This window comes from Protomyctophum bolini (genome assembly GCF_963924005.1).
Source record: "Protomyctophum bolini genome assembly, chromosome: 1".
Taxonomy (NCBI): Eukaryota; Metazoa; Chordata; class Actinopteri; order Myctophiformes; family Myctophidae; genus Protomyctophum; species Protomyctophum bolini.
In genome coordinates this window covers 30,603,213-30,627,450 of record NC_137862.1, presented here as the reverse complement: position 1 = coordinate 30,627,450, position 24,238 = coordinate 30,603,213, and the positions used below count along the sequence as shown (strand labels likewise).

General features: G+C 42.2%; 2 protein-coding genes across 4 annotated transcripts; one reads left to right on the top strand and one right to left on the bottom strand.

The window, feature by feature from the left end:
- The first annotated feature begins 13 nt into the window (after positions 1–13).
- On the top strand, positions 14–12,609 carry LOC308317764 (uncharacterized protein). Of its 3 annotated transcripts, XM_080767043.1 has the most exons (13): positions 14–166; positions 3,198–3,286; positions 3,851–3,969; positions 4,561–4,663; positions 5,391–5,485; positions 6,367–6,516; positions 7,952–8,119; positions 8,530–8,599; positions 8,705–8,783; positions 10,509–10,662; positions 11,404–11,508; positions 12,421–12,472; positions 12,508–12,609. In XM_080767043.1, exons 1-12 carry the CDS (start codon positions 57–59, stop codon positions 12,451–12,453), a joined length of 1,275 nt encoding a protein of 424 aa, XP_080623169.1. In that variant the 5' UTR covers positions 14–56; the 3' UTR covers positions 12,454–12,472; positions 12,508–12,609. The 3 variants fall into 3 exon arrangements, with proteins under 3 accessions (XP_080623169.1, XP_080623170.1, XP_080623168.1); XM_080767044.1 differs by having other exon boundaries at positions 10,509–10,650; positions 12,421–12,552; XM_080767042.1 differs by having other exon boundaries at positions 12,421–12,552.
- On the bottom strand, positions 11,609–23,537 carry mtfmt (mitochondrial methionyl-tRNA formyltransferase). Its single transcript, XM_080767065.1, has 9 exons — positions 22,994–23,537; positions 18,352–18,549; positions 17,908–18,030; positions 16,831–16,933; positions 15,863–15,938; positions 15,692–15,783; positions 14,964–15,051; positions 14,267–14,340; positions 11,609–13,385 (listed from the first exon to the last, which is right to left on the bottom strand). The coding sequence occupies exons 1-9, from the start codon at positions 23,242–23,244 to the stop codon at positions 13,203–13,205; spliced, it is 1,188 nt and encodes a 395-aa protein (XP_080623191.1). The 5' UTR covers positions 23,245–23,537; the 3' UTR covers positions 11,609–13,202.
- Between the last annotated feature and the right edge of the window lie 701 nt (positions 23,538–24,238).

Genomic DNA, 24,238 nt, shown 5'->3' with positions numbered 1-24,238 from the left:
CTCAACACATTGTGTTGACAACAACAACGTGCACGTTGCTTTTTCAGTATAATATAATGGATTACTTTGAAGAGGACCTGGTCGCTGCTCTGAGAGAAGTGGTTCACGGTGGAAACTGGCAGTGTGTAGGAAAGACATCCGACTTTGAGTCGGCATCATGCACTAAGTAAATAGACAAACGTTTTAGAAAATAGAATAAGAAAACAAATGGGCCATTGCTTTACTGTGTTAATAATGTTGTTATCCATGTCATTGCATTGTTAATAATAATAATAATAATCTTTATTGTCCCGAAGGATATTTGTCTTCACAATCTGTTCAACAGTTCAACACCCACATCAAAACAACACAGAGCACATAACACCAAGACAGTACAAAACAAAACAAAACATGAGGTCCCCACAAGCTGTGTACAGAACCATCCTATCGGCGGGGCAGTTTGTTTAATGCCGCGATGGCTGAGGGGACAAAACTCCTACTAAAACGGACCTTTTTCCATGGCAAGGTTCTGTATCTTTGTCCAGATGGCATGAGGTTAAAGAAACGATACAGAGGGTGGTCAGTGTCATTTGATATCGAGAGTGCTAGTCGTGTGATGGCGTTATTGTTCATATCAGAAAGTGTGGGTGTAGGAAGTCCGATGATTTTGGAAGCAATACGGGTGATACTGAAAAGTTTGTTCCTGTTAGGCATGGACAGTATGGTGTAGAAACATGCAGAACAGTACAACAGAACAGGTTGAATAATGCTTTTGTACAATAATAGCAGAAGATGAGGAGCAACAGATAATGATCTTAGTTTTCGGATTACATGGAGTCTTTGCTGAAAGCGTGACTGGATAGATGTAATGTGTTGATCAAACCTGAGTCTATTGTCCAGTGTGAGTCCAAGATATGTGAAACTGTCTACCTGTTCTATTGTTTTACCATTAATGAGGAGTGGGTTAAGTCCAGTGTGGGTTGTTGTTTCAATGACCAGTTCTTTTGTTTTGACCACATTCAACTCTAGATAGTTGTCAGTGCACCACTGTGTGAAATGAGAAATGGTATTCTGATAGACCGTAATAGAGTTATTGTCATGGAGCAGTCCGAGAATGGCAGTGTCATCAGAGTATTTAAAGTATGTGATGTTAGTGGGTGAGGGGCTAATACAGTCATTTGTGTACAGAGTGTAGAGGAAGGGGCTGAGGACACAGCCTTGAGGGGCCCCTGTGTTGGTGATGGCAGTTGATGAAAATGATGTACCTACTTTAACTGTTTGTGGTCTATTGCTCAGGAAGCTGTGAGTCCAGTGTATGAGAAGTGGGGGGATGTTGAGCTGATGCAGTTTCTTGATCATATGATGGCGTTGAATTGTATTAAAGGCAGAACTAAAGTCAACAAAAAGAATAGTGGCAAAATTGTCCGAAGATGAATCCAGGTGTTGGAGAAGGGAGTGAAGGAGGCATGCCACAGCGTCCTCTGTCCCCCTCTTGGCCCGATAGGCAAACTGGAAAGGGTCCAGCTGTGACCTGACAGCTGGCAGAATGATGTTCAGAATCAGTTTTTCCAGGCATTTCATCATTATTGAAGTTAGTGCAACGGGTCTATAATGGTTGGGTTCTGAGGGGCGGGGTTTCTTGGGTACTGGTATGATGGTGGATGTTTTCCAGAGGGTGGGTACGGCTGCTGTCCTGTAGGACTCCCAAAATATGGAGTGAAGGATGGGGGAGAGCTCCATGGCGCAGAGCTTAAGCACCTTTGCCGAGATGCCATCCGGCCCTGGCGCCTTGCCAGGCTTACACCTGGCCAGCAGCTGTCGGACATCCTCCTCGTTGAAGGGGGGATGTGGCGGCTCCTGAAAGGGGAGGGCTCCCAACAGTTCCTCACAGGCAGCAGAGTAATCTTGACTGTCAAACCGTTTGTAGAAAGTGTTCAGGGTGTTTGCAAAGGTGGTAGGATCCGGAGTTGTACAGTTCTTTTGTTTTGTCTCACCACCAGTAAGGATTTTGACTTTATTGAAGGCTTGTTTTGTGTTCATGCTCCTAAACTCCTCCTCCATATTATTTTTGTATTTTAGCTTGGCTTTAAGAATTTCATTCTTAATTTTCCCATCGATAGTCTTGAGGGCGGCCCAATCTTGGCGTTGAAATGCCTTCTGCTTTTCACTGAGACTATGTTTAATATGGGGGGTGATCCATGGTTTGGAGTTTGGATATTTTTTTATTGTCTTTGTGGGAATAGTGGTGGTGATACAGAATTTGATGTAGTCTGTGATCACGGAAACCCTTTCATCTAGGTCGCCTTCAAAGACGTCCCAGTCCGTGCATGCCAGTGAGCCCTGCAGCTGTGCAGTTGCGTCCTCCGTCCATTGAGGGGCGCAGTAGGTCTGTGGTTTGGACCGCTTCAGCTCTGGTTTGTAGTGCGGGAGAAGAAGCACTGTGTTATGATCCGAGCCTCCCAGTGGAATGTTGCTATTCATTTCATGTCATGTGTGGACAAAGGCTTAAAATTATTTCTTCTTCTTCTTCTTCTTCTTATGACTACTACTGCTAACACCCAGGCACAGGAGAAAATGTGGATTAATATTAATCTGTACATCACAGATCAAATCAAACATCACAATGCCATTACATTGTTAACACTAGTATTGTTACGCCAATGGAAACAAGGCTACCATGCTTTCTTGGGTTTAATCCTTCTAGCATCCTTTTGTATCGTATAATTTGTAACTGGTGAAATAAACATCAAAGATGCTAGAGCAGGGATACTCAATAGCTGAACCTGTGGGCCACATAAAAAATGGAAAGTGGCCCTGCAGGCCCCGGAGTTTGAGTATCGCTGTGCTAGAGTTACTTACAGGTTTTGCAAGTTCCTCCGCGTGCTGGTTGCTAATCCTTGGTGGCAGCAGAGGATCCAGGATGGTACATCTATGCATGGCAGGGGTGTCATCCTAGGCTCCTACTCCCTGAGCCAGGTCACTCTGAACCTGATCCTGGCCGCATAGCTTCTGCTTCGTCACTGCAGGGAGCTGTCAGTGAAGTGGGGCTAAGATGGGTTCCATGATCCATCTCGTCAGCCAACTCCATCTTGATGTGGCTATCTCCCCATCCAGTACTATCTGTATTTCTTTCTTTTGCAAACTGTTGTATTCGATCAACCAATTGTTCTGTCTGTCTGTCTGTCTGTCTGTCTGTCTGTCTGTCTGTCTGTCTCCAGGCTGTTCTCTGAGGACGGCGAGCATATCGTTCTGGTCCACACTGAAGATGACCGCTACTGGGCAATGGATTCTTCCTGTCCACACGAAGGTGTCTTCAGTTCCACTCCATCATCAGCTCATATTAGACAGTGATGCAAATAGCCTGCATCCTGAATCCTTAGACTCACTAAATTGAGAAAGAACGCAATCATGGCATGATGGCACCCTCCGGGGGTCCTGGGATGCAATACTGTAATCAGTACTGTACTCTAACGTTGTTAAAGTAGGAGTCCCTGGGACCCATCCCTGAATGTAGCTCTGGGCCTGCATTCAGGTATTTAATTGATTCAGACACCTACAGTATGGGATCTCATTTCTAAATTTGAGCAAGAATGGTGCAGCATTAGTTGTCTGTCCAGTTAATTTTAGTTACTCTTGTTAAAAGAGTTTTAAGTCAACACTTTGTCTGTTTAAAGCCACAGTAGTTGGCTCCAGGTGACACATTTTGAATGTAGTGATGTTCAGCAACTACAGACTAAAGACAATACATATTTTCATGAAAAATCTGATGAGAATCTAAAATAGAGATTCACATCTGAGCAGGAATCGTGCAGCAATATTGATTAGAATGGTATTAAATAATACACTATAATTAATGTGTCGACACACACAGGCGGTCCTCTTGAACTGGGCGATATCGAAGATATCGGAAATGGAAAGATGGCGCTCGTGTGCCCGTGGCATCACTTTGACTTCTGCCTGGAGACGGGGGCCTCTTCCACTGGACTTCAGGTACAGTATAGGGAGTACATGGAACAGGGACGTGCACACATAGACATAAAAAGGGGCTTCAGCCCCTGCCCTTTTAACCCGTCTGTAAAACAACTGCCCTCTCCAGACCACGAATGCAGCATTTACAGTGGTGAAATAAATGCAAATGCCACTCCACTCCTCTCCTTTCCATGCCATTCTGGAAAGCAGCATTCAGGAGAATTGCTTAATTTTCTCCGAAGTCTCCTGATCTTGAATGCAGCATTTTGCGTTGAACTAATTTGTTAGAGAAATTTATGTCGTTACACCGCATCTCCACTAGCTAAAGAGCGCGCCCCGAAAATAGCCGATCTACAAGCTCTCAACACGTCGCAGCGTGACGCGTTGTGAGCTTGTAGATCTGCTATTTTTGTCCAAAAGTGCCCTTACGGGATTTCAGCCCCTGGCCCTCTAACACTCTCTGCATGTCCCTGACATGGAACATAAATGCATGTCACATTTGGACCTCAAAAGCAGGGCCATACATTTATTTTGGATTATTTGTATAATCTAAGATTTTGTTGATGGTTTTCAGACTTTTTCATGATTTTATAGTTTGTGTTTTAACTGCAGAACCCGGTCTACGAAGTCAGAGTTGTCCAGTGCAACGTTTATGTCAACACTCAGAACCAACTGTCCTTGAGCCCTGTTCCACAGACCACGCTGTCATGTACAGGTACCACATACAGTACAGTAGAGTACAGTACAGTAGAATAGAGCCCTGTTCCACAGACCACGCTGTCATGTACAGGTACCACATACAGTACAGTAGAGTACAGTACAGTAGAATAGAGCCCTGTTCCACAGACCACGCTGTCATGTTACTCATGTACAGGTACCACATACAGTACAGTAGAGTACAGTACAGTAGAATAGAGCCCTGTTCCACAGACCACGCTGTCATGTACAGGTACCACATACAGTACAGTAGAGTACAGTACAGTAGAATAGAGCCCTGTTCCACAGACCACGCTGTCATGTACAGGTACCACATACAGTACAGTACAGTACAGTACAGTACAGTACAGTACAGTACAGTACAGTACAGTACAGTAGAATAGAGCCCTGTTCCACAGACCACGCTGTCATGTACAGGTACCACATACAGTAGAATAGAGCACTGTTCCCCAGAACAGTACAGTACAGTTACACCATACAGTACAGTAGACAGACAGGTATGCCATACAGTACAGTACAGTACAGAGGTACAAAGGAAGTGAGACCACATTTTCATGACAGATTTTGGTCATGTACATGGATGGCATCATGACTAAAATATCTAATATATTACACACATAAAAACCCCAGGAAAGTGCTTCTTGTGTCCTAAACATCATCAGAGGATACAGTATGTGAGATTGTAAAAAAATAAAAATAAAAAACAGTTTTCTGTCCAAACAAAGTATCTGCTCCTGATCCCATGGAGCTGAGTCCTTCTGAAGACACCCTCTGCTTCTGGGCAGCAAAGATCCTCTGCACTGCAGATCCAAGAGAGAAGGCAAGACATACTTTAATACCTTATTTTATTTATAGATACTAAGGATTCGTAATCTTGAGCATTGTCGCTACTAGCATCACCAACATGTGGAAGTTGTATAATCATTCTGATTAGGATTAGTGCTACACGATTCTTGTTCAAATGTGAATCTCGATTTTCCTCTTCGCGATCTATTTCTTTTTCTCTGTAGTTGCTGAACATAGTACACTAGTAGTAGTAGGGTTGTCCCGATCCAATCACATGATCGGAAATCGGGGCCGATCACACCATTTTCAAATGATCGTCCCCAGTATCAATATTATATACATATCATGATATTAGACTGGATATTGTCTGTGATTTTGGATGTTTTGTGACATGGCATACGTGTTCGGATTCGGTAGATACTCAAAATCAAATCGGATCAGGAGCAAAATAATCGGGATATCCCTAATTACTACGTTCAAAATGTGGCACCTGGAGCCCTAACCACTGTGGCTTTAAACAGACAAGAGTAAGTCAAATGAATTGGACACAGCCAACAGCTGCACCGTTCTGGCTCAAATTTAGAAATGAGATAGCACAGTCAGGAGTCTAGAACGACGCAATCTCTTTTTCAACTAATTGTGCCGCACCAATTTGGATTCACACTCATGGGATCAGGGTCCCTGTGTCGCTTGATATCACTGTCCTATCCTATCCAGCAACTGACAACCATCACTTTAAAATCATGAACGTACTACATACCGGTACATACATCAGTATAATACTACATACATCAGTACGATACTACCGGTACATGCAGTACATGCATACAGTCAGTATGTACTACGCTGCGCATACATACAGTCATTATGTACTACATACAGTACATACTCATGACTTGTGACCAACCGTTTCAGGTGAACTTGACCCTGGAGGTCCAGGAGAGATGGAACTCGGGTTCGATAACAGAAGTGGGACAGGCTGCTCCTCCACAGCAGCCCAGCAGGAAGGACAACCTGACCGTGATCGAACCGGGCAAAATAAAACGGGGCAAAGGAGGCACTCAGGTTCGCTTTGATTTGGATTTGATCTTCATTTATCTTGAACAAAAACGTGCAGAAAACTATACTAGTATAACTTATAGTCTTTAGAATAACACACCATTTAGTCTTAGTCCTATTTAGTCTTCTGAAAAATCTTAGTCGACTTAGTCTTTAGTCTTAGGTCGTACCACTAATTCGGTGGACTCGATGCTAATGTGCATGAGAAGTTGCATCATTTTTGCAAATGTGATTTGCTGCGTTTGCCTCTCACTGCGCTGTCATCCACAGCAACTGGAAACACAGCAGGGACCTTTATTAAAAACAGAGAGGTTAAAATAGACTAGGGTAAACTATCGAAAGCTGATATCCTTAAATATTGCTTTTGTTCTGATTAATTATTGAATAAAGTGAATTTGCCAATGAATGCCATTTGTTGCACAAATGTAAACTGTGAGGACTCCTCCCATGGTGAAAGTCTATGCCTTATGTATGATGAAATAGTGAGAGCTCTTCATGATGCTAGCAGGTTTTTATTCACCCGCCCTAGGAAGGCGAAGAACATCAAGCCAGGGTGGAATAAATGTGTAGCTAGCCACCATGCAGAGGCCAATGAGGCCCATAAGGCCTGGGTAATAGCTGGCAGGCCCAGACAGGGACCTGTCCTTGAACATAAAAAGAAAACTAATGCAAAGTACAAAAGCATTAAGGTTTATAAGCAAACAAGAGCAGGCCCTGAGTGCTCAGTCTATGGCTGATAATCTACTTGATAATGACATCACTAACTTTTGGAAAGAGGTAAAGTCCCTTAACAGGGCTAAAGTAGGCATCGCTGCCCTCTGGAGGCAGCATTATGTATGTGTTATGTGTCTATTTAATTGTGTTAATGGTGAGCCTTACCATATAGGTACTATAGAAGAGGAAAGTACTTTTTTTAACACAGCCATACGGCAACTTGCTGACAGAAAATCAAGTGGTCTGGACAATAATTACAGCAGATCACTTAAAGCTAGCTGGTCCCAGATTGGCAGTGTTGTTGTCTGCTTCTCAGGGATGTTGACTCATGGCACTTTACCAGACTACATGCTGTCTGTCGTTCTGGTTCAAAGCTGGGAAAGTAGGAAGTTTAGATAACTACAGAACCATAGCTCTTGCCAGTATTGTGTCTAAAGTACTAGAAAAACTACTCCTTGATAGATTAAGTATATACATTTCCACCACTGACAATCAGTTTGGCTTCAAGCTCAAACATAGTACAGACTTGTGTATTTATGCTCTGAAAGAAGCAGTGGAGACCTATAGAAGGCAGGGCTTGGTTTTATTGATGCGTCGAGAGCTTTTGATAGAATCCAAGCCAGGGTTGCAAAATGGACTTGACAAAATTCATAATTCATTTAAAGACTTATTCTTTTGTGTGTGTGTGTGTGTGTGTGTGTGTGTGTGTGTGTGTGCCTCTATGCAGGCTAGCCGTATAGCTCTGCTCCACTCCCTGGCTAACATCGAGCAGTGGGCTATCGACCTATCCTGGGACGTCATTGCCAGGTTTTCAGCCGTCAAAGTGCAGAGTGACGACCCTTTGCCTCGTCAGTTCTTCAGTGATTTCGTTAAAGTGGCTGGAGACGAAGCCAAGGTAATCATGTTTTCACATGACAGTATGTACCGGTATTTATCTTCACTTTTAATTACAAACCCCACAAGATATCCAACGCGCTCACAGATGTCTGCTCCCATATTTCACGACCCAAACAAGTGGCAGAAAATTGAGTAATTTAAGGCACTACTGGAGGATTCAACACATGTACCTGTTTTCTTTGTAACCCCAGTGTATTAGCATGTTAATGTACACTATGGTTCACCTTATGTAAAATTGGGTTATATTTTTAAATTATTTTTTGTATGTATGATCACACTGTACTCATGGTATCCTTGCAAAAGAGAGCATGCTCTCAATGCTCTTTAATAAAGGTCAAGTATAATTGTCTGTTCTGTTTAAAGTTAGGACTGTAACAATGACCCTGTGGGTTCTCCTCTGATCCGCAGCACTATCACCTTCTAGAGAAAAGAATCACGGAACTGGGCAGTTTCTTTGGTGCTTTGCCTGTTCACAACGGTTAGTAGTTACCCACTAGTTTATGTTGTCAAAAAGGTTCCATATTGAGCGAGCCGAGCCTTTCCCAACATGGACTCACTCACTACTCTGTGCTATTCTCAACAGGACTGTGGCAGTCGGCGACAGAAACCTCCCATGACCTTTTGGCCAGACTTGCTATTGTACACATGGTGCATGAAGCCAGGTGAACCAATTAAATTAAGTCCATGAAGTCAGGTGAACCAATTCAATTAATTATATTGTAATACATGGTGCATGAAGCCAGGTGAACCAATTCAATTAAGTCCATGAAGTCAGGTGAACCAATTAATTAAGTCTATGAAGCCAGCAGGTGAACCAATTAATTAACCGTTTCCCCCGCCAAAAATGTAGCCTCCGTTATTTGTCGGGAAGCGACGCTGCCAAAATGCGTAGCCTACGTTTGTTCAGTTTATAAATGTGTTTAATCCGATCTAGTAGAAAGGCTACTCACATCTTCGGATGGCTATCTGTTGTTAGCTTAGACAGTGGACTGCGGCATCTTTGATTGTGCACGCGTGTGCACACTTTCAGTCGCTTTAGTCTCCAAATGTCCCTCCCAGGCGGCATTTCTGGTCAAAACAACGCTCATTGCATGGTCGTAGTAATGGCGCCGGCCAGTACTGATCATGTGTTAACACACACCATTAAGCTGACACAAGCGGTGTTTGGGATCTTCAAAATTAGGGTTGAACTGGCATCCTGCTGTTCATTTCATCACATTAACTTTGCAAATAACGTTAGTACGCGCAGTGTCAGGGAGACGTCCCCCGTGCTGCCAGGGAACGGTGTATTCCTGAAGGGGAGGTGTGGCGTTGTGGCGCGAGGTGCGTGGAGGCTCGCCGTGTGCCGCGGCGTTTTGAGATGGCCAGGCAAACAGATATACAGACTGACTTTTTTTCTTTAATTATTAATAAGATTGTACACAATACACATGGTTCAGAGTTAAAATTAGCAAACATTTCGGTCCTGGGACCTTCGTCAGTGCTATAACTCCAAGACCAACTAACACTATTGTAAAATTCCTTTCCCAACAGCACCCTCTGCTGTTTGTTTCTCGGAATCTGTTCTTGACATATTCTAGTCCCCAAAGTGAATGCAAAACATTGTTATTTTGTTCCAAAAAGCTTTGTACCCTGTATATTTAAGGTTAGAGTTATAGCACCTACGAAGGTCCCAGGACCGAAATGTTATGCTAATTTTAACTCACTATGAGCACAGAGCACTTAATCATGAGCATATACAATTACAAGAAATTCAGTCTGAGGAATCTTTTTCTGCCAGTTTTTCCTTTATGTTTTTGAGACTGCGCACCTGCAGTTAACCTGCAGCAAAGAACAAAGAAAGGAGCAACAGTTTCCCCTGTATAATGTACCCACTGGGCATTTTTCAGACTATTAGACGTCTAAAATAAATACTTTCATGCAGGAGACCCGGATTTGAATCCCTAGGCGTTACATATAGATGTTTAAAAAGCTGCTAATCAACGTCTGAAACCGCAAAAAAAAACTTTTTTAGATGGACGTCTAACAGCCAACTATTGCTCAGTGGGAACATATAACGACACAATGTGCCATAGCTGTCTACACAATGCTGTACCCATTCCAAGCTCCAACTGTATATACTTTCCCCATTTTCAACAGTTTATAACTAGGGATGCACCGAAAGGGAAATTCTTGGCCGAAACCGAATATCGAATATCCGAATATGATACATCTTTGCCCAATATTTTCTGCGGACGAATATTTGGAGCATCACTATTTATAACTTTTTATTGTGATTATTTTGACACTTGCAATGCAATGCAAACACAATTTTTTTTCTTCTCATACCGATAAATAAATAAAAGCTCCTTTGAGTTTGAATGTAAGCGATTTCTCCTCCTCTCCAGGGGATTGGACGTCCATCCCCAGACCCTGTCCCGCTTCGCTGCCCAGAAGGACCAGCCGTCTGTGGACGTCCTAGAGGTGATCTACACAGACGAGATCACACACGTGGCCGCAGGCCTGAGGTGGTTCACCTACATCTGCTCGGTACAAGGCAGGGTATGAAATGACCACTGATATGAGGCCCATTCCGGGGCGGGAACCCCCTTTTGGTGTTTTAAGCATTATGTTATACTTTAGCTATTGAAAGTGCCGCGCTACAAGCTTGTAGGTCTGCTTATTTTGAAAAATCGTGAAAATGTGGCACAAATCTTTGAATATATATATTTGCTTCTGGGGGGGTCGCTGGAACAACATATTTTAAGATGGTCAATTACATATACTTTTTGGGGTCCTTGACATGAAATAGTTTGAGAACCACTGACATAGAAACATAGGTTTTTCAGAAAACTCCTCACTGTCAGGATTTGGAAGACATTTGGAGAATCGTCCTCAGGTCTAAATGGGTTAATCTATTTAGACCCTGTTTCTGTATCAGTGGTGCTCAAAAATGTTCATACAGTATCAATGTATTTGGCCGCTGACCTCCATGGCTCCATCTGAAATCATGTTCCAGGGTTTTAAGTTTTCTAAAATCCTTTAAATATGTATTCAAAAATAAATAAATAAATAAGTATGTTGCTAATATATACTGTACATAACTACTCCAAAAGCGGTTCCCGTCCTGAAAGGTATAGTTACATTATGGGTTCCCCTCCTTAATGACTTTGGGATCAAGCCAAATGTATGCTTTGTTGTACAATGATGCATCAATTCTGTCATTTCATTTTCCATCTCGTGTTGGTCATCTTTCTTTTGGCATGCGGAATAGGATGTCTCCTTACATTGTGATCCTTACAGGAATGCCTGTCGACGTTTCACAACTTGGTGAAACGGCACTTCAAAGGCTACCTGAAGCCCCCTTTTAACATCGAAGGAAGGACAACGGCTGGCATGACAGAAGAGGTAGAGACAGAGGTCGTTGCAAATAGAACCATTACAATAAGTCGACGAGTAATTGTCACAAATAATTGCGATTAATGATTTAATTGTGTTTTTTGGCAGAGATATGACTGAATTATAACATTTCTGACATTTAATAATTTTCAAAAATAGTATAATGTAATGGTCTACAACTCTACAAGCTTACAAGCTAGTAGATCAGCTATTCTATTTTTGGAAAATGTTTGAAAATGTATGAACATTTTTCAACATGGATACGATCATTTGATAATTCCGATCAGGCTTTTGATTGATTGATTGAAATATGTATTCACAGTTTGCAGAATTACAGTACATTTCAAGCACAACTCAATACAAAGACTGTTAACTGAGTGGACGACCCAATAAAGCATTACACTTGTTTACAAGAGGGTCCACCTTCAAAACCTTCATCAAAACATTTAGAGATGTACAAATAGACACTTCTATAAAGCCAAAGAACAGAACAGGAATTCATCATAAGAGGTAAAAAGGGGAAAGAAACATATACAGTCAGGGGAAAAGGGGGGGGGGGTGGGGGGTTGGAGTCCGATTTTACGGGGGGTAGTTTCAAATTGCAGCCATCCGTAGGTGACCTTTGAGAGCGGTTTTGGAGGAGTCAAGGGATTTGCATGTCTTATTGACTGTTGGTAGGGCGTTCCACATTGTGGTGGCATAGGAGCGAAAATAATTTAGTCCCTCGTTTGTGCCGAATCTGGGTTGTACATGGTTTGTTGCACTCCCTCTGGTGTTGTGGGTGTGGACTTTGTTAACATTAAGGAAGTATTTAGGCGATTACTGTAGGTAACAATTGTGACAGGCCTAAGGATGGTGACACTATCCTTCACAGGATGGCATACACAATCTAACCTTAGCCTTATTGTTTCTCTTCACTAGTGGTATGTTCCCCTCGTGAAGCCATCCAGCTGATTATGGATCCACGCGGAGCGTGAAGACTCTGCCGGCTCATCCAGGGGAAAAAAGACACTCTGTACACCAACTGATGCCACTACACAGTCTACTCTGTTTAATGTGTTATTCTCATCAAGTTGGTTTCAGTATTTTACTTGGTCAATTCACCTCCGGTCCACGTCCAGTTGTCTTGCAAATGCTGGAAATCTTGTACATTTGTGTAAATGTTTATTTATGTAAATAAATAAGTACCGTTGTTGTTAACTTTGGAATTATGAGGTTATAATTGGCTTGAATTAAATTGATCATTGTTGCACTGTTGTGTTTATATAAGCTGCAATGATATTATTACATTAGGACATAGCCTACCATATATTTTATTTTAATTATTTGCAGCTCAACTTGTCATTAGTCTAACTGTAGGCCTAGATACAGATAATTGATGTGTTGATTTACATTTCTTAGCACAATTCTGGAGATAAGGCAGTAATTAACTGATAATTGATCAGTTCTTGTTTATGCATAATCTTATGACTTAGTTCAAGAATACAAAGAGTCCACACACCATTTCCTGCTCCCCGATATATCTTTACTTCAAGTAAAGATACTGATATATTGTAAAGATACATTGATAGTAAAGATATCTTTACTTCCAGTAAAGGCACCCAGCCTATTAGGTTAAAGATGTCTTGTTGGCCGTTTTCAGCCTCTTCTGCCACGTAATCTTATTTATGACTTAAGTCAAAATAAATGGTTGTCCAGGCATTTCAAGGAAGAGTACTCGACACTCGTTTCACAGAGTCTTTTAGGGGATGTGTTTCCATTGTGTCCTTTCTACTGAGAAAGAGCCATTCCTGTGGCTGAAGTTTGGAGAGATATCCGTTATAGAAGTCTGCTGCCGATTGTCTTTTCTCATTCTGAAGCATCGCCTTGAAGCCGACCCAGCCGTCCTGAGACATCATGGACCACAATAACCCAACGAAAAGAAGCGGTACGTAAATGATCATGGACCATAATAACCCAACACACACAGAGTAGATTAAGAATTTAATTTACTTAAAAATGTACTGATTGATTCGTTTCACAGTCTTTTACTACACTACTACTTTTTAAATGTGGGTAGTCTCTAGAGCAGTCGTTCCCAAGCATTTCAGGTCGAGATCCCAAAAGAGAGATTAGACATAATTTGCCCACGCCACGTTGTGAGCTTGTAGATCGGCTATTTTCACTACTACTTAAATATTTGTTTTCTGATTAATAGACAGAATTTTGACAGCTTTTTATTTTGGGAATGTTTTTTTTTTTAAGGTTTTTAAATAATTTACCGGTAATCAATTTAACTAAAAATGTAGGAAACAAAAGAATAAACGGACCCATAACAATGTGTCCGCGACCCGCAAATGGGACCTGACCCACTATTTGGGAAACTGATCAGTGGTTTTCAACCAGTGGTCTGGGGACCATCAGTGGTCCTTGTGAGGGTTCCAGGTGGTCCCCAGGCCCCAGCTAAATGATGAAGAGTTGGTAACCAAATGGATTAGATCTTAAACTCTTAAGAGCGTAAAATGAAAGCAAATGGAACCGCAGGCTACTGGTCCATTTGGTTTCATTTTACTCTCAAGAGCTAAATTGTTAAACATCTGCATTACTTCATTTACAAGACGTCTACACAATTAGAGAATGTAGAAGAATTGTTCTCTACAGAATGGAAATGTGGACAAAATCTTATCCAATGACAACAACATATTTGGGGTCTGAGAGGATGAATGTCGTCAAATGGTGGTCCAAAGAAATAATGGACCTTGATATGAAAAGGGTTGATGCATCATACCTTACAACACACAGCCAAGACTTTGGATTCTTTCTGGTAGGTGATGGAACCAGGGATGGGCATCCTTCCTCTGCCTGAAACCAGCATGTCAGTTTAGTGGTTACTGTTGGTCATGAACGTGATGATACATGGATTAAAGTTCTCAGTCGCTATGCCACTTCTACAACATTGCTTTTAATTGATATTTTATTTTTTATTTTTGTTATTCATGTCCTCACTGCATTGCATTACTGCTTGTTTTTCTTTTATTCTCCATTTTTCTGTAAAGCACTTTGAGCTGCATTTCATGTCATGAAAGGTGCTATACAAATAAAGTTTTATTATTATTATTATTATGCCTGATTTCAGTCATTTGGATTCCACAGAAGCCATGGCAGCGTGTCTTCTGTGAAAGCATGTACTGCGCACAGAAAATAGCCGGTCTACAAGCGCGACGTGTTGATGAAAGCGTATTTGAAGTGATCAGACTAGCAATAGAATACAAGTTTAGAAGCATCTTCCAGCAACATGAACGGTCTCAGAAATGTCCTAAAAGCAAAGAAGTTAACGCCTCAAATCTGTGATTTCTTCAGCTGGTCGGCTGTTATGTGGAACAGCAGCAACAATAGGTTTAGAGAATGATAATACATTTTCAGTCTTGAGATTTTACCTTGCTTCATTCCATGTCATGATCTTGTTGTGTTATTATTCAAGTTACCTGATAATGAAATGTGACATTTTCCAACAAAATCCAGAAGTTTAATCGTCTTGCCCGCCCATATAGTTCGCAGTTTCATTCGAGGAATCTAATGAAACAGAAGACAGCACTTGTAAGTTACGATTCCTAAGCAGTGATGATTGGGCCGTTTTTGCATTGGCCTAGGGGTGGGCGATATGGTGATAAATATCGTATCGTGGTAAAATGTCTCCAGGATATCGTGATACAGTGAATGCACATTCTATGATTTGCAGTTCTATACGGCGGTTTCGTTAGATTTTATTTTATTTTATTAGACGTCAAGCAAGAAAAACAAGTTAATCTAAGAAGGACAAAAAACACAATACAGTCTTACGACTTATTTTCATTGTGGTCCTTGGTCTGGGACAAACAACATTGCAACAAGATACAAACATTAAACCACTAAATAAAACAATCAGATCAGTTACACTGCCTACATCATAAATACGTGTGAGTGAGTATTTTGGTCTAAATATTCTGTCACTGCTTTTTCTTTTAGTTTCTATTACCTTGTAGGTGGTTGTACTGTTGAGTAACTTGAAAAATAACTATAAAACCACATGAAAACATAATAATATCATGTATGGTGATACTGCTTGAATAGATATCGTGATAATATCATGTATGGTGATACTGCTTGAATAGATATTGTGATATTATACTGGCCCATACAAGAACTGCACCAATGGAGAATGAAGAGTCATTACCCGAGATCCGATGGCACGAAACAGGCGATCAATATCATCGCAGGTCTGCTCCTCCCACACCAACCAGCTCATAGATTGATCAACTTTGGGGGCTGATAAGAGAAGAGCAGTGGTAAACCAAGGCCTAGAATTCCTCTTATTGTGCATGAAGAATGGCATGTGTCAAGTTACCTGATGTTGCACCGATGTGACTTTGCTCCCTTTTATTTGCGATTCTCTCACTAAGTGTGTTCAACGTGTCAACCAGCTGGAATCAAGAGCACATTTCCAACGTGTCAAATTCTGATGCAAAGTCTGATTATTTTCATATTAAAATGTATCTGATGCCCATTTTCATATGTTTATTGTCTGTGCAATTCATTGAGCATAGAATTATGACAAATCTGAGGAATTCTGACGTCATTTATCTTTTCATTGTCAATGGTAAATCTTGAGAGGAGTGTTTATAGAAGGGGCTAGCGCAGGGGAGGAGTGGGGACAACAGCGGTTTATAGAAGGGGCTAGCGCAGGGGAGGAGTGGGGACAACAGCGGTTTATAGAAGGGGCTAGCGCCACGCGGGGGAGGAAGTGCGGCGGAAGTGTGGAAGGCATGCTACGTCACGCTGCCACTCAAGTGACTACTGGCCAATCACAGCGCATCTTTTCCGGGACTTATCAATTAAATCCAATTGATAAGTCCATAAAGTGCCCCCTTTTCCAAAGGGTGCACTTTATTTTTCAATCCTCCTATGTATAACAAACACTCGCCTATTAACACAGTGATGCGTTGAAAAAGGCTACAAGTAGGCTACAATTATGCACTGTATGACTGTCTGCATATATTACCTTGTTTACCATATATTTCCATTTACTAGTTCATTCATTTGAAAATGTATATATTTATATATTAATAATTAATAATCATGTAGAACTTTAATTTAAATTTGTAAAAGATATTAAAATATTGGTAGGGTAGAGTACTACTGGCCAATCTGGACTGGAGGGGGCACAAAGTTCAATCTGGGTGGGCATTGCCTCCCACTAGTGTACGCCCCTACTGTATACGACGATAAGAGCGCCCCTTACTTCACACAGGTGTGATCTTTTAATATCTATGCCCTTGGTGGCCAGTGTAAATTGTAGTACAACTTGTAACATACTAAATGAGCACCCCTGGTGGCCAGAGTGTCTCCAAGCTGATCTTTGGTGCATCGTTCAGGAACCTGGTAGAGCTGTTGGTGCAGAATGGGGCCCACGTCGAACCTACAACAGAAAAAAATGTTAACAGTTTTATTGCCGGGATTATGTGTTTGTGTTTCAGGCTTCACTGCCTAGTTTTAAGTTACCTTTGAACAGCAACTGCACCAACTGCTGAGTTGCTTGTCATGAAAATCCACTTTAAAATGGTATAATCGCTTATATTCCAAAGTGGCGATCACAACAACAGAGCGGACAAGGAAGGCGTGCCATGCGCGGCACCGTCGCCATTGTAATGAATAGGGACTCAAGGGATTTCATTCTGAAATGTTTGATAGTAGAATTCGAATAGAATACGTTATTGACATCCAATCAAAAGCCTCTTAAAAGGGTGTCAACATGGATTTCCGATTATATTAAACTTGGCTTGAGGGTGGACTCATGTCACCAGGACTCTATATAAGGAGTTCCCAATGCAGCTACGCCCAAATATGGAGTGTCATCTGAGCTCCATATGGGCACAAAACGGGGCATGCCCATACAGTATATGATCATATACTGATGACGCGGCTGCAACTTGTAGCATCGGCGTTTCCGTTTTTTGGCCGACGCTACAAGTTGCACTAGCGTCATTTCCATCCACCAGTTGTTTAAAAACCAAGAAGAGACGCCTGGACTAGGCGCTTTCTTGCCGCCTCTTGCTGCATATAATGTGACCGCACCCGGTGAAACAATGGGCAAAGAGGCTGACCTATCAGGGCTCAAGGTGAAACAATAGATGAATAACCCTACCTATCAGGGCTCAGTTTGAAACAACGGGGTGAAGAGGCCCACCTATCAGGGCTCAGGGTGAAACAATGGATGAATAACCCTACCTATCAGGGCTCAGGGTGAAACAACAGGGTGAAGAGGCCCACCTATCAGGGCTCAAGGTGAAACAATAGATGAATAACCTACCTATCAGGGCTCAGGGTGAAACAACAGGGTGAAGAGGCCCACCTATCAGAGCTCAGGGTGAAACAATGGATGAATAACCCTACCTATCGGGGCGTATCTGCATGACGGAGACTCCCGTGACGGTGTCCCCGTGCAGAATAGTGTGGAACACTGGGGCGGGGCCTCGCCACCTTGGCAGGAGGCTAGGATGAACGTTCAGTATCCCACTGGAAAGAGAGCATACACATGACACAAACACACACACGGTACTATTTTCAGGATTCATTCATCACTTATAAAGATAAGAGGAACAAGGGATTACATTTGTTCTCCTGCCTTGCCACAACAATGTGGAATGCCCTATCAATGTTTTGTCATAACATTTTTTTCTTTTTTACATTTCTACTCGTTTGTACAATATTTTTCTTGGGTCTAACTTTAAATCCTCAGACCTTGTATTGAACTGTACTCTCCTGTGCTTGTCTTAATTGTTAGCAAACTGTTAATAAAGTCAATTGAGGTCTTAAAATAGGAAGAGCAATAATTACTATGGAAACTGCTTGATAAGTCCTTCCCGGAGCAAGCAGCCGAAGGACACCAACACTCCGACGTGGAAGCGCCCGCCCAGGTCCCCCAGGGGCCACGTGTGGACGGGGAGATGGTTCTGGACAGCGAACCTGTTCACTGGGCCGCCACTGGAAAGCGTAACCACTTCAAGGGTCTCCACTAGTCCGTCGTTGGAACTCCTGGCAAAAACACGGAATGTATAGCTCTTCACTTTTCACCTGGCTGCCATCGATGCAAAGAGCAGTGGTTGTCAACCAATGGTCCTTGAGGGGGTTCCAGGTGGTCCACAGTTACATTGAGGGAGGAGAGTAACCAAATGGACCCTTATTAGAGCTTTAACTCTTGATAGTTGGTGTAAAATTATTTTACGGCTCTCAAGAGTTCAATTATTGTTAAACATCTGCATTACTTAATTTACAAGAAGTCTACACGATTAGAGAATGTAGAATTGCCTGTTATCTCTCCTAATGGTACCACATCAATACAGCATGGAATTGTGGACAAAATCAAACGACAACAAAATACTAAATGTCATCAAATGGTGGTCCGTGGCTCAAATGCTGAATAAATAATGGACCTACATTTTTATATAAAAAGAGCAACCACAAAATGTTAACAAGTTTCGTAGAGGCTGGCAATTGCTAAATAGTAAATTCCATCCCACCCTTTTGACAGGAACTTCCTTATAATTAGGTGGGGGGTTGGGCTGCAGTGCTGTTGAATTGACCAGTGGTTTTCAACCTATTTCATATCAAGGCCCATTATTTCTCAACCAATCTCAAACGTATTGTTTTGTTGCAAAAACGTTTTCAGAGGTCCTCACTTCTGGAATAGCTTACCACCTGGCACCTTCTATTAGAATCTGTACCAACCTTAGATCATTCAAGAGTCAATCACTGCAACTTTTATTATCAAACCTAAGTAATACATCTTAGCCATTCTGCTGTTCACAATTCATACAGCCTATTATTTATTTTTAATTATTACTTGTTATTATTAACATCACATCACATTGTTATTACTTACGTTGTTACTACTATTATTTCATTACTGTTTATTTCTATTTTGCTACTTTGATGTGGTAGATATAGTCCCCATATATATTTATTGACAGCTTAATTCATGCTTGATTGCACTTATAGGAAGGCCACTCGACAAGCCCCTCTGGGTTTTTTTGGCCTTTCCGGCACACCATGTTTTGATTTAAAAAAATATTTTCCTTTCTATTCAAATGCCTGGAAAGCCTTGCACGGGATGAGGAGTGTGTGGAAATCAGATATGGGAGAAGACCTTAAGAGTTCATAGCTACTGTGGAGTCAGTACTGCTGTATGGGGACGAGACATGGACCCTCACAGTACAACAAAAGCCCTGGATGGAGTCAGAAATGTGGACCTCTATGGGGACCTACCACGGGTCGCGGACAAAGACAGAGAGAAGGATGAGGCTGGCAGGGCACTGCGTCAGGCACCCAGAACTTGAGGCAAGTAAATTGACCCTATAGCTAAATTCCAATACCCAAAATCTCGGGCACTCGCTCACTCCCACTCGGTCACTCGGGGTCATTCCAGCGTGACCCGGAAATGGTTAACGTTCCGATTGTTAAAGTGCTCCATCGAGGAGGAGAGGAGAGTCGAGTGGAGGAGCCGAGTGGGCTCGAGGAGACCGCATATAGCGAGTGTACATCGGGTGCAGGCTCGGTGGGGTATTTTGTCTCCTCGCAGCGGATTTCCGCATCACGTGTACATGTTTTTTTTCCTTCTCCAGTGACATAAGTCCGCCTCCTCCACGTGTGGCACAGAAAACACTGCTTGAATACATGCACCCCCCCCCCCCCCCCCCATCTACCGGCCGGCTGAGTCGCTGACCCAACACACACATGCACCGCACGCACTGTGCCGTGAAAGTGAAAGGACCACAACAAGCCACTGGCTTAATTGCGTTGTGTGATATAAGCATAATAAAAGTAGGATATATAAATTAGGCCGGCTATATTGTGCGCACCTCAAAAGCTATAGTTAATTTATCTCTGTGCATGCCTGAATGCACAGACTGCTATGAATGACAAATGTATTTATTTATATGTGGTCTGTACTGAATATACGAGTCAGAGAGACTATACCTAATTCCTGTCCGTTATTTGCAAAGACTGTCGGAGGAGGACTGTCTGTCAGGAGGGGGGGGTTTATACGTGTGCGCATCCTGGCGCTTATTCACTATTTCAGGAATAAATAGCCTTGCCTTGCACATGTTACCAATACATACACATTGGCCTCGGTTACATGCACAAGATGATGAATTGTCTATTCTGTAGACTGTACTGCTCTGTTCGGAGTTCCAGTGATCCAGCTGTTTGACACTGTATTGTTCCACCACTTTTCCTTTGGCAATGTAAACGTATGTTTTCCCATGCCAATAAAGCCCTTTGAATTGAATTGAATTGATACACGTCATTAGTGATCGCGGAATGTGCCGTCGCTTTGAAATGACAGCGTAGTACATTCCGATTATAGAGGAAAATTCGACCACCACTCTGTCCTCGCATCGAATCCTCTCCTCCTCCTCTCCTCCTCGCTGGGGGCGGAGCCGAGGAGCGAGTGGAGGACGCGAGGAGAGTGAGCGAGTGTGAAAGTTGCGGTATTGGAATTTAGCTTATCCTATGGGAGCCAACCCAGGGCAAAGCCAGGAGGGGGAAGAAGCGTACCACCTATGTAGACGTGCTGCGGTGCGACAGCTTGGCTGACAACACTGCAGAGCTCAAGAACCTGATGTTGGATAGGAAATTGTGGAGGTCAGTGATCCAGGAATCCTGATTTGGTGTTGGCTAGACCTCACTCTCGCAGCAACTACTAACTATTCAAATGAATTTTATGTCCAAATAAACTAAACTAAATTAAACATTCAGCATTTAAGCTACGGACCACCATTTGATGAGATTTGCGTCGCAGACCCAAAACTAAAGAATATTTCGTTGGATAAGATGTCCACAATTCCATGCTGTATTGATGTTGGTACCATTAGGAGAGATAGCAGGGAAACGTTGATCAAAATAACAATTATTTTACATGCTCATTGTGTAGACTGTAGACTAGTAAATTAAGTACTGTAGCTTAATGCAGGTGTTTAACAATAATGCAACTCTTGAGAGCGTGGAATTATACCAAACCTATTTGGTTTGAGTTAAAGATTAAGTAATAAGGGTCCATTTGGTTACTGAGTCTCAATCATTTAGCTATTGGGACTGGAACCTCTTCAAGGACCACTGGTTGAAAACCACTGCAATTGACATTGAAAACTGATGCGTTATTATCGTGAGAGAGTTATCTGATAGTCCAATAAACAGGCAGTAAACATAAGTCCTGGAATCATAGATCCGGCATATTTTAATGATTGCCCGGGATACTTATCCCAAATTGAATGGTTATGTGATATGCATATCATGAACAGCAAAGACATAGATGAAAGCAAATACGACCTGTTACATCACGAATCAGATTCGATCATATCAGTCCGTTGGTCGGGGCGCCCCTTGAAGCACAGGCCAGAGGGGTTGTCTGTCCTGGAGAATTCTGACATGTCTCTACTTTTTCAGACACTATATAGGAATCTTTCTGTCACTCTGTGACCTTGCTAGGGTGCACACTAGCCCCTCTCGGAACCCTCCATAAAGCTTTTCTGAAATTTGGATGTCGCTTTATGTAGGGTCCCTGTGCGTTACTTTATTTTCGTATGGGAATGTTGGAACGCGGACATAAACATCCTCCGCATAAGTCAATCTGCGCACTTTGAGGACTTTTTTCGTGTGAGGGCTTCTGAATGTGTGAACTATAAGTACCTATACATACCGCTGCGAATATCTCCTGTGTTTGACCGATTTGGTCGCTTTGATTCTTCTTGTTTATTTACCGTTGTTTATTGTACCGCCTCCGATGTGCGGTTGGCTTGTGCCGGCTACGTTCCTGCCTCTGATCTGCTCTGTCATAGCTATAGCGCCACTAGCTAGCCAGATAGGCGGTACAATGAGGTGTCAATAAACAAGGTAGGAAGAGAAGAAGCAAAGCGACATTTTTAATCAAACATAGATTAAAAATACTTAACTGCTTCCGCGACACAGGAGATATTCGCAGCGGTATGTATATGTACTTATAGTTCACACATTCAGAAGCCCTCACACGAAAAAAAAGTCCTCAAAGTGCGCAGATTGACTTATCCGAACGCGTTTACGTTTATTTATGTGTGCGTACCTGGTGGCAGGGTGGAGATGGAATAGGACCCAATGCTCTGGGTCTAAAAAATTTCAGAAACTTCAGTAGCATTGGGTTCTGCTTGTAGGGCTAGGTGCACACTCTTATGAGTAATGGTAACTGCTTAAAAGGTCTACTTTATCCCAACAATATCCACGGCTTGGGGCGAGCCGTCTTCACTTTTCGAAAAGCGTGGATATCTCGCCCCAAAGCACGGATATCTCAAAACCTAATTAAGGTACTTTGAATCTTTGATGTTGTGCTGCCTTGTTGGGCTGTTGGGCTGCCTTGTAGGCTTACGTTCATCCGATCAGGTCCATAGCTCTAATGCCGTCGGCACGGCAGCAAGAGCAGAGCTATGGACCAGAGCTATATAGTTACCTGCTGGATGTGAGGAGTTTGAGGGATTCAACAGAGAAATCATCTGTCCCAAAGAACAGGATCCTCCAAGGTGGTCCTGATGATGAGTAGCATCTCTTATGGTCTACCACCAGACAGCCTGGAGTCTGTCTGCAGTATCTGTTATTGCTTTGGTTACTCCTCCACAGTCCAAATGACATTCTCTGTCGTCTCGGCATACAACAGGTGCAAATACGACTCAGCATTTTCAGATGATTCCACATCATCATCATGGGTGTCTGTAACTAAGAACTAGATCGGTCCACCAGTGGAAAACAACACGTTGACATCTATAAGATCCTAACAACAAACAGCGTCAATCAACTCAAATTAACCTCGCGTCACGACGGATGTCAAGTTGACACATTTGGCTCTGTCTGTCGCTGTCCGTTGGATCTAATTGACGTGGGAACAAACGTACAAATAATGACGTCTGTCCTTGTGTTGTTGTTGTTGTTTGATTTTAGAGATTATAGCAGGACGAGACATCACATCATCGCACTGGACGCCAGCTGCCATGGGCGCGGCCATCTTTGTCGGTCCCACCACATAAAGCTCCCGTCCTACCCGATATATTCCGTAAATGGTTCCTACTTGAAGGGTTGAACAGTTACCTCTTTTTGTAATTTACTACAATATTCACTCTTTATCACAATTATCAGAGTCAGGGTTTAATGTTGATGTCATATGCCATGTGTCATAATGGAATATGTAGGCTATATGGAATACATTTAGTTTAGATAGAACTGTTGTATATTTATGTCTCTAAATGTTCTGATGAATTGAAAATGGTGGACCCTCTTGTAAACAAGTGTAATATGCTTTATGCAGTTTATGGTGTCGTCCACAACCAGTTTTTGTATTGAGTTGTGCTTGAAATGTACCTATTCTGCATACTGTTAATAAATACTTCAATCAATTAATCAATCAATCAATCAATCAATCAATCAATCAATTATATTATTATGACATCAGCATGATGACATAATAATGGAAAACCCCATAGACCCACATGACGTCACAAGTTTCTCCATACATAAATCACATTAGCCACACACACTGTAGGCCTACATAATTTGGTGTTTGTTCATATATTTGAACGGGTAAGGACTAGTACAATAAACTGACAATAACAATAATAATGTAGACTTAAATCCAGAGCAATTTAAGGTAAGCAACACATTGTGAGCTTGTAAAACAGCTATTCGTGATATTATATTCAATTTT